The sequence below is a fragment of the Hylobates moloch genome, unplaced genomic scaffold, assembly GCF_009828535.3.
Source record: "Hylobates moloch isolate HMO894 unplaced genomic scaffold, HMol_V3 SCAFFOLD_8, whole genome shotgun sequence".
NCBI lineage: Eukaryota > Metazoa > Chordata > Mammalia > Primates > Hylobatidae > Hylobates > Hylobates moloch.
Window position 1 is genome coordinate 59,847,973 of NW_026652283.1, and position 13,043 is coordinate 59,861,015.

The 13,043-nt window shown below is 40.3% G+C and overlaps 2 protein-coding genes across 3 annotated transcripts in view; one reads left to right on the forward strand and one right to left on the reverse strand.

The window, feature by feature from the left end:
* Window positions 1–13,043, forward strand: part of RC3H1 (ring finger and CCCH-type domains 1) — a 91,785-nt gene that overhangs the window by 57,546 nt on the left and 21,196 nt on the right. For both annotated transcript variants that reach the window (XM_032160944.2, XM_032160945.2), the window contains exons 10-13: window positions 922–1,203; window positions 1,848–2,062; window positions 3,940–4,310; window positions 4,790–4,957. In XM_032160944.2, the coding sequence (XP_032016835.1) occupies window positions 922–1,203; window positions 1,848–2,062; window positions 3,940–4,310; window positions 4,790–4,957 (1,036 nt within the window). The remainder of the gene's footprint in view (window positions 1–921; window positions 1,204–1,847; window positions 2,063–3,939; window positions 4,311–4,789; window positions 4,958–13,043) is intronic.
* On the reverse strand, window positions 11,239–12,243 carry LOC116473214 (small ribosomal subunit protein uS5). The gene is made up of 2 exons (XM_032160947.2): window positions 11,695–12,243; window positions 11,239–11,615 (listed from the first exon to the last, which is right to left on the reverse strand). Exons 1-2 carry the CDS (start codon window positions 12,241–12,243, stop codon window positions 11,283–11,285), a joined length of 882 nt encoding a protein of 293 aa, XP_032016838.1. The 3' UTR covers window positions 11,239–11,282.

Consider the following 13,043-nt stretch of genomic DNA (forward strand, 5'->3'; position numbering starts at 1 on the left):
AGCCTCCCGAGTAGCTGGGACCACAGGCATGCACCACCACACCTGGTTAAGTTTTTATATTTTTGGTAAAGACAAGGTTTCACCATGTTGCTCAGGCTGGTCTCAAACTCCTGAGCTCAAGTGATTCGCCCACTTCAGCCTCCCAGAGTGCTGGGATTACTGGTGTGAGCCACAGTGCCTGGCTGCTTAAATTTTTTAACAGAGTAAATGATAAATGTTTCACAGTGCATACTGGCTTTGTTTTTCTTTTATTCCTAATTTTTAACATTGGCTCATTGTATCCCAAGGCATTTGAGGGAGAGCTGAAGTAAAATATTTCAGAAGCTATCTTCTAAAGCTTTTTCTACTAGCTTCTCCAATAAGTTTTAGAAATACAAATGTCCACAGAAATATATTATAGCAAAAATATTAATAGCATAATTTATAATATGACAAATGTTACTCTTTTTTTTGAGACAGAATCTCACTCTGTCGCCAGGCTGGAGTTCAGTGGTGTGATCTCGGCTCACTGCAACCACTGCTTCCCAGGCTCAAGCGATTCTCCTGCCTTAGTCACCCGAGTAGTTGGGACCACAGGCACATGCCACCACACCCAGCTAATTTTTGTATTTTTAGTAGAGACGGGGCTTCACCATGTTGGCCAGACTGGTCTCAATCTTAACCTTGTGATCCGCCCACCTCGGCCTCCCAAAGTGCTGGGATTACAGGCGTGAGCCACAGTACCCGGCCTATGTTACACATTTTTATGAGGAATTTTATACTTAATATGTCTTGCTGCTAGAGATTTTATGCAAAATATACACACTGATAGAGTTAATGTTTCAAGAGAGAATATTTCTAAAAAATAATGTTAAGTACATTTTAGTTCTTGGTTTTGCTTTTATATTTGCTTTTTGATATGTGCCTATGCTTTTTATATAGATTTCGTAAAATGAACAAGCGCCTGGTTCCAAGAAGACCCTTGAGTGCCTCTTTGGGTCAACTTAATGAGGTGGGCCTGCCTTCAGCAGCTATCCTTCCAGATGAAGGTGCAGTGGATCTCCCTAGCAGAAAACCTCCTGCTCTGCCAAATGGAATTGTATCAACAGGGAATACAGTAACACAGCTTATTCCACGAGGAACAGACCCCAGCTATGATTCTAGTCTGAAACCAGGAAAAATAGATCATCTGAGCAATAGTGCTCCTGGATCCCCTCCTGACCTGTACGTCATTTTTCCTAACTCTTATTTCAAAATTTCTTCTTTATAAAGTCGAAGGAAGATAGAATAATTAATGTTTGGGATTTAAAAAAAAAAAAACATGATTTTTTTTTTTTTGGCCTTTATTTTGTTGCTTTTTTATTTCCCATGCTAGTGTTTTTTAAGAAACAATTAGCATAGCCAGGCATGGTGGCTCGTGCCTATAATCCCAGCACTTTGGGAGGCTGAGGTGGACGGGTCACTTGAGGCCAGGAGTTCGAGGCCAGCCTGGCCAACATGATGAAACCCATTTCTACTAAAAATACAAAAATTAGCCAGGCATGGTGGCACATGCCTGTAATCCCAGCTACTTGGGAGGCTGAGGCATGAGAATCGCTTGAACCTAGGAGGCGGAGGTTGCAGTGAGGCGAGATTGCACCACTGCACTCCAGCCTGGGCAACAGAGCCACAGAGTGAGACTCTGTCTCAAAAAATAAGAAAAGAAACAATTAACATAGGGGAAATAAGATTTAAAAATTGAAATTTTGTAGAAGGGAGGACTATTAGAATAAGTGAGTTTCCCAAATTGTAGCAATCTTTTTTACTTGTAACAATTTATGCACATGAGAAGTATTTTTTAAACAACTTCCATAATATTATTCCCTTAGGCTAGAATCTGTTCCTAAGAGTATTTCTGCCTTACCTGTGAATCCACATCCTATACCTCCAAGGGGGCCAGCAGATCTGCCTCCAATGCCTGTTACCAAACCACTTCAGATGGTACCTCGAGGTTCTCAGTTATATCCAGCACAACAGACAGATGTTTATTATCAGGATCCTCGAGGAACAGCTCCACCATTTGAACCAGCACCTTATCAGCAGGGTAACGATTTTTCATTTATATTGCTCACTTTTCTTAGGAATTATCAGAACTGTTCAGGTCAGAGTGATCATTTACACAGTAGCCTCTTTAAGATAAGTAAATGTATAAATGCATTTTTTAATACTTCAGAAAAATTGAGATTTTATGATTAGCTAAATACTATGAAATAAATGAAACAAAGTAATAAAAAACCACCATATCTACTAAAAGCAGTTGCATAATACATGTGTTCATATATAATATTTATGGAAATAACAAGTCACACAAGTAGGCAATGGAAATTTGCTGAGTAAGGCAGCATATATTCTCCTGACCAAAATTTTCTTCAAGCATGAAAAAAGAATTAATATTATAGTGTGTGTAAATTAAACACCCACAGTACATTTTTCTTCCTTTTAATTATTATTTTTCTGGGCCCTATAATATGTATGAAAAAATGCAGCAAACACACCTTTAGAGAGTTTACAGAATAGAATAAATAATGGTAAAGAATAGAAAACTGTTTATATGCGTGAGTAGTAGATGCGTGTGTGTGGTGTTTATGTATGTGTTAAAAATTAAGTGATCTGTTGTGGTTAATATTAGCTTGATAGAGATTGACTGAAAGACTCAAGGGAGATCATTGAGAACTTGAGGAATCAAAAAGACTTAATGGAAGAAATGCCCTAAATAGAGGTATTTGGAATAGAAAAAAAAATTATGAATGGATTGGAAAAATGAAAGTTGAGTTAGGAGACTATTAATCCTGTTGTGAGTGTTGAGGAATTAGTGTGATGGGAAAGGAGAAGAAGGGATTTCAAAAATAGACAAATTTGAAAATTAGCCAGCTTTAATGATAATACCAGGTATGGAGAATGAAGGAAAGAAAATAAACTAACGTTTTACATATACAATTTATATGTAAAATAAACACTGAATGATTTTAAGTGTTGGATCTCTCTGTCAGAAGCAATATAGTACTATAATTTTTAAAACGGGAATAGATTAAAAGTGCCCTCTTCTTTTTCCGAGTCTGTCATTTAATTTTGAATCATGTTGTCTTCTCTACAATTCATTCATGAGAATGTTTTTTAATTGATATGGCATTACTAATTCATGCAAAATATGATAAAACGTGATTTGTATCTTCCTTTTGGCCATCCATTATAGGAAAAATGCAACTTTTTTTTGTAGCCTGGTTTCAATTTTAGGTAAATTATTTTACCTATGTTAAGCAGAAAGAGATTTAGTGCAGGAGTTAGGTGCCTGCCATATTGGTAGAGGTACTAAAGAAGCAAACAATGCTCCAGAGCTAGCTGCCAAGAGAACTTGTTACAATGAGGAAGCAGTAGAAGTAGAAACTTCTGTCCTAACTACTTAATTCCAAGATCATGTCATTTGAGGCAAAAGTCTGAAAATTGAGAAACTGTTGCCACAACTGTTGTCTCAAGAACTGTAGAGCCAAGCAGTAGCTACTAATCTGCACCAGCAAAATTGGCCTTTTGTGTTCCATGTCCTCCCAGTCATTTCAGTTTCAAATTCAGAACTCATGCAAGTGATTGATTTGTGGAACCTGACTTCAAGGATATCTGGGAAATGTAGTTTTTTTTGTTTTCCCATGTCTTCATTGCATTAAGACACACCAGAAAGAGGGTCAAACAATGAGAGCCAATCTACTATTACAGATTATAAGTAGGGTAGTTTTTTCAGTGACTTTTACAGATAATTTTTGCTTATTTTTTAAAAAGCTTACCTGATTATATAAGCAGATGGAAAACTTCTAAAGAAATAAGTAGATTACCAATACTTTAGTGTTCCAGTATTTTAAAAGGTAAAATCTTACATAGAAAACTAAATTGGCTCATTATTGCCTTTGGGTCCTCTTTTGTATTATACAGGTATGTATTATACTCCACCACCACAATGTGTGTCCCGCTTTGTCCGACCTCCACCATCTGCTCCTGAACCTGCTCCTCCCTACTTGGATCATTATCCACCCTACCTCCAAGAACGTGTTGTAAACTCTCAGTATGGCACACAGCCACAGCAGTACCCACCTATATACCCATCTCACTATGATGGCCGTCGAGTGTACCCTGCTCAGTCTTACACGAGAGAAGAGATATTCCGAGAAAGCCCTATACCCATTGAGATTCCACCTGCAGCAGTACCATCGTATGTACCAGAATCCAGAGAAAGATACCAACAGATTGAGAGTTACTATCCAGTGGCTCCTCATCCAACTCAGATCAGACCTTCGTACCTCAGAGTATGCTGTATTTTTTTTATTACATAGACTTAATTTAACTATTGCTTGCTGTGATTCCTTACTTTTTATGCAATGACAATAACCCTTTGATGACTTCTTTTTTATAAGAGAGGTTTTTTTTAAAAAATCTTTTCATAATTTGGGTAGGTTTTTTTTTTTAAACTATATAATGAGAAAAAAATCTGCCTCCTCCCCCTCAATTAACCTTTGTTAGTGTCTGAACTTTAGATGGTTTAATTAACAATTCTAGATCTACTTGGAAATTATGACCAAATAAAAGAAACCTAAATTTAGCTATTTGGAAGATCTTGAGAGTTTGGGGGGTTTTGTTTTACTTTGTTTTATTAAGTGTTGGTGTTTCCAAATGCTAAGAAGGGTATACAAGCTGTTTCATAACTTAAAATATACGCTGAGTATATTATATGAATTAATCTCTCCTGAAATTCTCTTTCAATTTTAACTAATCTTTCTATTTTTAGGAACCTCCTTATAGCCGGCTTCCTCCTCCTCCCCAGCCTCATCCTAGTCTAGATGAACTACATCGCCGACGAAAGGAAATAATGGCCCAGCTAGAGGAAAGAAAGGTTATCTCTCCACCTCCTTTTGCACCTTCACCAACCTTGCCTCCTACCTTTCATCCGGAAGAAGTAAGCAAATCATTTTTAGTCTCATTTATCAGTGTTTTTGTGTGTGTGTCCGGTTTAAGTCATCTTTGCCTATTCCCAGTGGTATGAAGATTTTTTTCCTGTTTTCTTCTAAAAGGTTTATTATCATTTAGCTCTACAATCCATCTAGAACTGATTTTTGTATGTATGTAATGTAATGTATTAGGAGTCAAGATCCCTTTTTTTGTTGTTCCTGTAAGGCATTGACTCAGCACAATTTAATGAAATCAGCATGCTTTCCCTGGTGTCCTGTTTTATCATAATCAGGTGACCACACACGTGTTTCCTGACCCTATTCTTTTCCATCAGTCTATTTCTATCCTTGAACCAATGCCACGTTCTCTTCGTGTAGTTTTATAAGTCTCAGTATGTGGTGGTTATATTTTCTAGTATTGTTATTTTTCAAGAATCAGCATGTTGATTTCCACAAAAACATCTGCTCCAGTTCTGATTAGGGTTACATCAGATCTCTAAATCTGTGCTGTCCAATATGGTGGCCACTAGCCACATGTGGCTGTTGAACATGTAATATGTGGCCAGTTTAAGTTCAGGTGTAGTATAGTCATCAAATACACACTGAATTCAAGGATTTCATACCAAAAATGTAAAATTCATTAATATTTTTGATATATTGGATTAAATAAAATTATTAAAATTAATTTCACCTGTTTTTGTTTTTAATGTGGCCATTAAAATGTTTTAATTTTATATATGTATCCCATTATATTTCTATTAGACAGTGTTGCTTTATTTTTTTTTTTTAAACAGAGTCTCACTCTGTCACCCAGGCTGGAGTGCAATGGTGCAGTTTTGGTTCACTGCAGCCTCTGTCTCCCAGGTTCAAGCAATTCTCATGCCTCAGCCTCCCAAGTAGTTGGGACTGCAGGTGCACATCACCACTCCTAGCTAATTTTTGTATCTTTTTTTTTTTTTTTTGAGTCGGAGTCTCACTCTGTCGCCCAGGCCAGAGTACAGTGGTGCAATCTCAGCTCACTGCAACCTCCACCTCCTGGGTTCAAGTGATTCTCCTGCCCCAGCCTCCCAAGTAACTGAGATTACAGGCACGCACCACCACGCCCAACTATAATTTTTGTATTTTTAGTAGAGACAGGGTTTCACCATATTGGCCAGGCTGGTCTCGAACTGCTAACCTCAGGTGATCCTCCCACCTCAGCTTCCCAAAATGCTGGGATTACAGGCGTGAGACACCACGCCAGGCCTAGACAGTGTTGTCTTAGATCAATATGATGAGAAGTGACATCTTTCTTTTTTTTGATACAGAGTCTTGCTCTTTCGCCAGGCTGGAGTGCAGTGGTGCGATCTCAGCTCACTGCAACCACCGCCTCCCGGGTTCAAGCGATTCTCCTGTCTCAGCCTCCCAAGTAGCTGGGACTACAGGCATGAGCCACCATGCCCGGCTAATTTTTTGTGTTTTAGTTTCACAATGTTGGCCAAGATGGTCTTGATCTCTTGACCTCAGGTGATCTGCCCGCCTTGGCCTCCTGAAGTGCTGGGATTACAGGCATGAGCCACCGCGCCCGGCTGAGAAGTGACATCTTTCTAATATCAAGTCTCTATGAACATGATATACCCCTTCATTTATTTGGATTTTCTTTATACTTCATACTTCAGTGTCTTGCGCATCTTACATTGAATTTATTCCTAGATAACCAATGTTTTTTGAAACTATTTTAAATAGAATTGTTTGGAAATTTTTATTTTCTATTATTAATATAGAGAAATTAAACAGATTTTTATGTATTGACCCTTCTATTCAGCAGGCTTGCTGAATTTCTTTATTAATTATAATACTATTAGTAGATTCTTTTGAATTTTCTGTGCACACTATTATGTCTTCTGAATAATCTTTTTTCCCCTTTTTTATCCTTTTGTTTTGTCTTTGTCTTATTATTTTGGACTCCAGCATAATACTGAATAGAAGTGATGATAACACATATTCTTGACTCCTTTCTAATCTTTGAGTAAATGGAGCTTTTAATAATAATTTACCATTACGATGTTTGCTGTAGGCTTTTTGGTAGAAAATCTTTATCATATTTATGAAGCTTTTCTCTAATCCTAGTTTCAGAATTATTTTAAATAAGAAAGAATATCAAAGATTTATTTAACTCAGTAATGAGGAAACCAGCCAGAAGAGTTGGTTTAATGAATAGGAAAGAGCAGGTAAATATAGATAGTGAAAATCAGAAAAAAAAAAAACAGTCAAATAAGATTGCTTTAAAAAAAAAACTGGTTAATGTATCACAGGGCAATAACCATAATTTGGGGAGTCAACTTCTTTGTATTTCTGTTTGACAATGCTAGTAGTTATAGTGAATAAGTGTTGTCTTATTATCTTAATGTCTATATGGTCTACAGTGATGTTTGTTTTTCTATTTCTATATTGGTAATTTTTTTTGTCAGTCCTGCTAGGGATTTATCAATTTTATTCATCTTTTCAAAAAGCCAACTTTTTTTTTTTTAATTATTTTGTAAGACAGAGTCTTGCTCTGTCACCCAGGCTAGAGTGCAGTGGTGCGATTTCGGCTCACTGCAACCTCTGCCTCCTGGGTTCAAGCGGTTCTCCTGCCTCAGCCTCCCCCAGTAACTGGGATTACAGGCATGTGCCACCACACCTAGCTAATTTTTTTGTATTTTTAGTAAAGATGGGGTTTCACCATGTTGGCCAGGCTGGTCTCGAACTCCTGACCTCAAATGATCTGCCCACCTTGGCCTTCCAAAGTGCTGGGATTACAGGCGTGAGCTACTGTGCCCAGCCCAAAAAATCCAACTTTAAAGTGATCGTATTTGTTTTGTTGATTGTACATACTGCTTTAGCTTATAGTTTGTAATTTTTTTTTTAAATAATCAAGTAAGGTTTCTCAGGATTACAGTTGATACTATGTAAGGAACTTGTCTTGCATCCTTTATGTATAGAATTATGATTCTAAACATTGCTAACTGACAAATCATGAATAATAAATGAAAATTGAGAAGTACATCACACATAGTAAATAGTATCTTGTTGGGTGTATGAAGGAAGTCTACTAAATAGAAGTTGTTCACAATATCTGGTTTTCCCACCTAAACACTTTGGATGAGTTTTCCACAAAAATGTAGGTTATTAGTAAAGTCACATCTTCTATTAATGTAGTTTTTTTTTTTTTTGAGACAGAGTCTCGCTCTGTCGCCCAGGCTGGAGTGCAGTGGCGCGATCTCGGCTCACTGCAAGCTCTGCCTCCCGGGTTCATGCCATTCTCCTGCCTCAGCCTCTCCGAGTAGCTGGGACTACAGGCGCCCACCACCACGCCCGGCTAATTTTTTGTATTTTTAGTAGAGACAGGGTTTCAACGTGGTCTCGATCTCCTGACCTCGTGATCCACCCGCCTCAGCCTCCCTAAATGCTGGGATTACAAGCGTGAGCCACCGCGCCCGGCCATATTAATGTAGTTTTATTTGTAAAGTAAAAACAGCCAGGTGTGCCGTAGCTCATACCTGTAATCCCACACTTTGGGAGGCTGAGGTGGGAAGATTGCTTGAGCCCAGGAGTTCAAGACCAGTCTGAGCAACATAGTGAGACCCCATCCCTACAAATTTAAAAATAAAAATTAGCTAGGTGTGGCGGGACACGCCTACGGTCCCAGCTACTTGGGAGGCTGAGGTGGGAGGATCGGGAGGATCGCTTGAACCTGGGAGGTCCGTGTTGTAGTGAGCTATGATTGTGCTACTGCACTCCAGCCTGGGTAACAAAGACCCTGTCTCAGAAAAATTAGAGAGGAGAAAAAAAAACAGGTGTGATATTTTTTCAAAAATGCTTTATCAAAGTACACCCTGGAACTTTGTTATGCCATACTGTTTTATAAGAAATATGGAAAACAATATGACATTGTAAAAAGTGAGCAGTTTTTGGTATCAAACATTCTAAACTTTGAGGTTCAGTTGTGTCCTTCACTGTGTGATCTTTTTAAAATTACTTAGCCTCCCTGAACCCTGAGGTGCACGTTTCTTCATTTATAAATCAAACATAATAAAGCCTACCTCATAGTGGTATGGTGAAGATGAAACATAAGGCATCTGGTATGTAGCAGGCATTCAGTAAATAATTCATATTTATTATTGTTATTTTTACTCATAAAATTATAATAATGTCTGGCTATTAAGGAACATTATCTAGAATCATTGTAGTTACTGAGATGCAAAGATATATATTTAAACCTCAGTTCTGATTATAAACAACCTGAATACAAAAATTAGCCGGGCATGATGGTGGGCGCCTGTAATCCCAGCTATTCAGGAGACTGAGACAGGAGAATTGCTTGAACCCAGGAGGCAGAGGTTGCAGTGAGCCAAAATCGCACCAGTGCACTCCAGCCTGGACGACAGAGCGAGACTCCTTCTCAACAAAAATTTAAAAATAAATAAATAAAACAACCTGTATATAGTTGTACTAAATTCATACGTTATAGAAATACATGATATAGAAAGAGAAGTTTCTCCAAAATCTCGTTTTCTATAACCACTGTTTATTATGTATTTAAACTTCTTATATATATTTCACCTTCTTTCTGTGCATGAACTAACATCTTTTTAGTAGACACATTATAATTGTACAAGTTTATGGGATACAGAGTGGTATTTCTTTCTTTTTTTCTTTTTTTTTTTTTTTTTTTAATTTTTTGAGGTGGAGTTTCGCTCTTGTTGCCCAGGCTGGAGTGCAATGGCGCAATCTCGGCTCACCGCAACCTCCGCCTCTTGGGTTCAAGTGATTCTTCTGCCTCAGCCACCCGAGGAGTTGGGATTATAGGCATGCACCACCACGCCCAGCTAATTTTGTATTTTTAGTAGAAACGGGGTTTCTCCATGTTGGTCAGGCTGGTCTCGAACTCCTGACCTCAGGTGATCCACCCACCTTGGCCTCCCAAAGTGATATTTCAATACATATATACAATATGCAATGATCAAAGCAGGGTAATTAGCATATCATCTCAAACATTTATCTTTTATTTATATTGGAACATTCAAAATCCTCTCTTCCCTGGACAATTGTGTATGTGATACTCGCTGCTGGAAGGTCAAGGTTACAGAAATGCAAGGTGCTTCCAGAGAGTTTCAGATCACCCTTTGACTGGTAGGCAGGTAGCATTTAAGTCATTCAGAACAGTCATCCATCTTTTCCTTTCTTTTTTTTTTTGAGACAGACTCTTGCTCTGCTGCCCAGGCTAGAGTACAGTGGCACGATCTCGGCTCATTGCAACCTCCACCTCCCGGGTTCAAGTGATTCTCCTGCTTCAGCCTCCTGAGTAGCTGGGATTACAGGCATGCACCACCATGCCAGGCTAATTTTTGTATTTTTAGTAGGGGCGGGGTTTCACAATGTTGGCCAGGCTGGTCTCGAACTCCTAACCTCAAATGATCTAGCCACCCCAGCCTCCCAAAGTGCTGTGATTACAGGCATGAGCCACTGTGCCTGGCCAGTCATCCAACTTTTCTTTGAAGAAGAGAGCAGTGTTATATTTTAATTGTAAATTTTTGTATTATATAACATTGTAGAAATAACATTCTTCCTGTGGGCTAAATAAATATCTCCTTATGGTTTTCAGATTTTATTTCAAGGAAAAATGCTGGGCAGATCTACTGTTGTCCTTGCTTTTTGTATCTACAACATTGTTGACATAGTGTTTATCTCAAGATTCCTTTATGAATTGGCCGGGCGCAGTGGCTCACACCTGTAATCCCAGCACTTTGGGAGGCCACAGTGGGCAGATCACGAGGTCAGGAGATCGAGACCATCCTGGCTAACACAGTGAAACCCCATCTCTACGAAAAATACAAAAACAAAACTAGCTGGGCACCTGTGGTGGTGGGCACCTGTGGTCCCAGCTGCTCGGGAGGCTGAGATGGGAGAATGGCGTGAACCTGGGAGGCGGAGCTTGCAGTGCGCCAAGATTGCACCACTGCACTCCAACCTGGGCGACAGAGCGAGACTCCTTCTCCAAAAAAAAAAAAAAAAAAGCCAACGTCTGTTACTGCAGACCTGATGTTGTTGTTGTAGTATGAAGATTGTGGTTTCTTTCTTTTTTTTTTTTTTTTTTTTTTTGGAGACAGTGTCACACTGTCGCCTGGACTAGAGTGCAATGGCGTGATCTTGGCTCACTGCAACCTCCGCCTCCCAGGTTCAAGCGATTCTCCCACCTCAGCCTCCCGAGTAGCTGGGATTACAGATGCCCACCACCATGCTTGGCTAATTTTTTGTATTTTTTTTTTTTTTTTCACGCTTAATTCACTTTATTTTTCTTGTATAAAAACCCTATGTTGTAGCCACAGCTGGAGCCTGGGTCCGCTGCACGGAGACTCTGGTGTGGGTCTTGACGAGGTGGTCAGTGAATTCCTGATAGGGAGACTTGGTAAATACAGTCTCCTTCCAGAGGTCGGGGGTCAGGTAGCTGTAGGTCTTAGAAATGGCATCAAAGGTGGCCTTGGCGAAGTTGCCCAGGGTGGCAGTGCAGCCTCGCGCTGAGGTGTAGCAGTCATCGATACCAGCCATCATGAGCAGCTTCTTAGGCACAGGTGCGGAGACGATGCCAGTGCCCCTGGGTGCAGGGATGAGGCGCACCAGCACAGAGCCACAGCGGCCTGTCACCTGGTGAGGGGAGGAGTCAGGAGACGGGGGCCTGAGGGAGCCTGCCCCACAGCAGGCCCATCACCTGCCACCAGCCTACCTTGCAAGGGACGGTGTGGGGCTTGCCGATCTTGTTCCCCCAGTAGCCTCTGCGCACGGGGACAATGGAGAGCTTGGCCAGGATGATGGCCCCACGGATGGCGGTGGCCACCTCCTTGGAGCACTTAACACCCAGACCGACGTGACCATTGTAGTCCCCGATAGCAACAAACGCCTTGAACCTGGTGCGCTGGCCGGCACGGGTCTGCTTCTGCACTGGCATAATCTTCAAAACCTCATCCTTGAGAGAGGCCCCCAGGAAAAAGTCAATGATCTCTGATTCCTTAATGGGCAGGGAGAAGAGATAGATCTCCTCCAAGGACTTGATCTTCATGTCCTTGACCAAGCGGCCCAACTTGGTGACCGGCATCCACTCCTTATCCTCGGCCTTGCCTCCGCGAGCTCCGCGGCCTCGGCCCCGGCCCCGTCCACGGCCGCGACCCCGGCCCCGGATGCCACTGCCGAAACCTCCGCGGAAGCCACCACGGTTCCCCAACCCAGGGCCACCAGGGCCTCCAGGCCCCCCCGCTGCACCGGCGTCATCCGCCATTTGGTGTTTTTTTGGAAAAGAAGTAATTTTTTGTATTTTTAGTAGGAATGGCGTTTCACTATGTTGGCCAGGCTGGTCTCGAACTCCTGACCTCGTGATCTGCCCGCCTCGGCCTCCCAAAGTGCTGGGATTATAGGTGTGAGCCACCACGCCCAGCCTAAGATTGTGGTTTCTTTCTTCATCAAATCAAAAATCATTTTGTTGATATTCCTTTCTTTTGTCAATCTATCCTAGATACTTTCCATTTTATTTTGACTTTCAAGATCCTAAGTAGAAAAATTTTTTTTAATGTTTCTATTTTCTTAAAAAAGAGACAGGGTCTTGCTGTGTTGCCCAGGCTGGTGGTCTCAAACTTGTGGGCTCAAGCAATCCACCCACCATGCCCCGTCCAAATTTTTTATGTCATTTGTAAATAAGTAAATCACCTGGATTGAATTGGTCTGTAGAAATAATGAATAAAATTGTATATAAAGATCAGTTTATGATGTTAAAAGTTTTCTTCAAAAAAAAAACATAATTTTTTCAAATCAGGAAAAACAATCCTCTCTTCTAGCTTTTAGAAAATATATAGTAAATTATTAACTGTACTCACCCTGCAGTGCTATAGAATGCTAGAAAGTAATTCCTCCTGTGTAGCTATAATTTTGTATCTGTTAACCAAGCTCTCTCTCTCCTTCCCTCCCTCCATTCCCTTTCTAGTCTCTCATAACCACAGTTCCACTCTCTACTTCTGTGACTCAACTTTTTAGCTCCCACATATGAGTGAGAACATGAAATATTTATCTTTCTGTGCCTGACCA

Excerpts from the sequence above, each read along its gene's own strand:
- LOC116473214 (XM_032160947.2), bottom strand. The coding sequence starts at position 12,243 with ATGGCGGATGACGCCGGTGCAGCGGGGGGGCCTGGAGGCCCTGGTGGC. Across the intron at positions 11,616-11,694 it reads CCCACACCGTCCCTTGCAAG|GTGACAGGCCGCTGTGGCTC; the intron begins GTAGGCTGGTGG and ends TCCCCTCACCAG.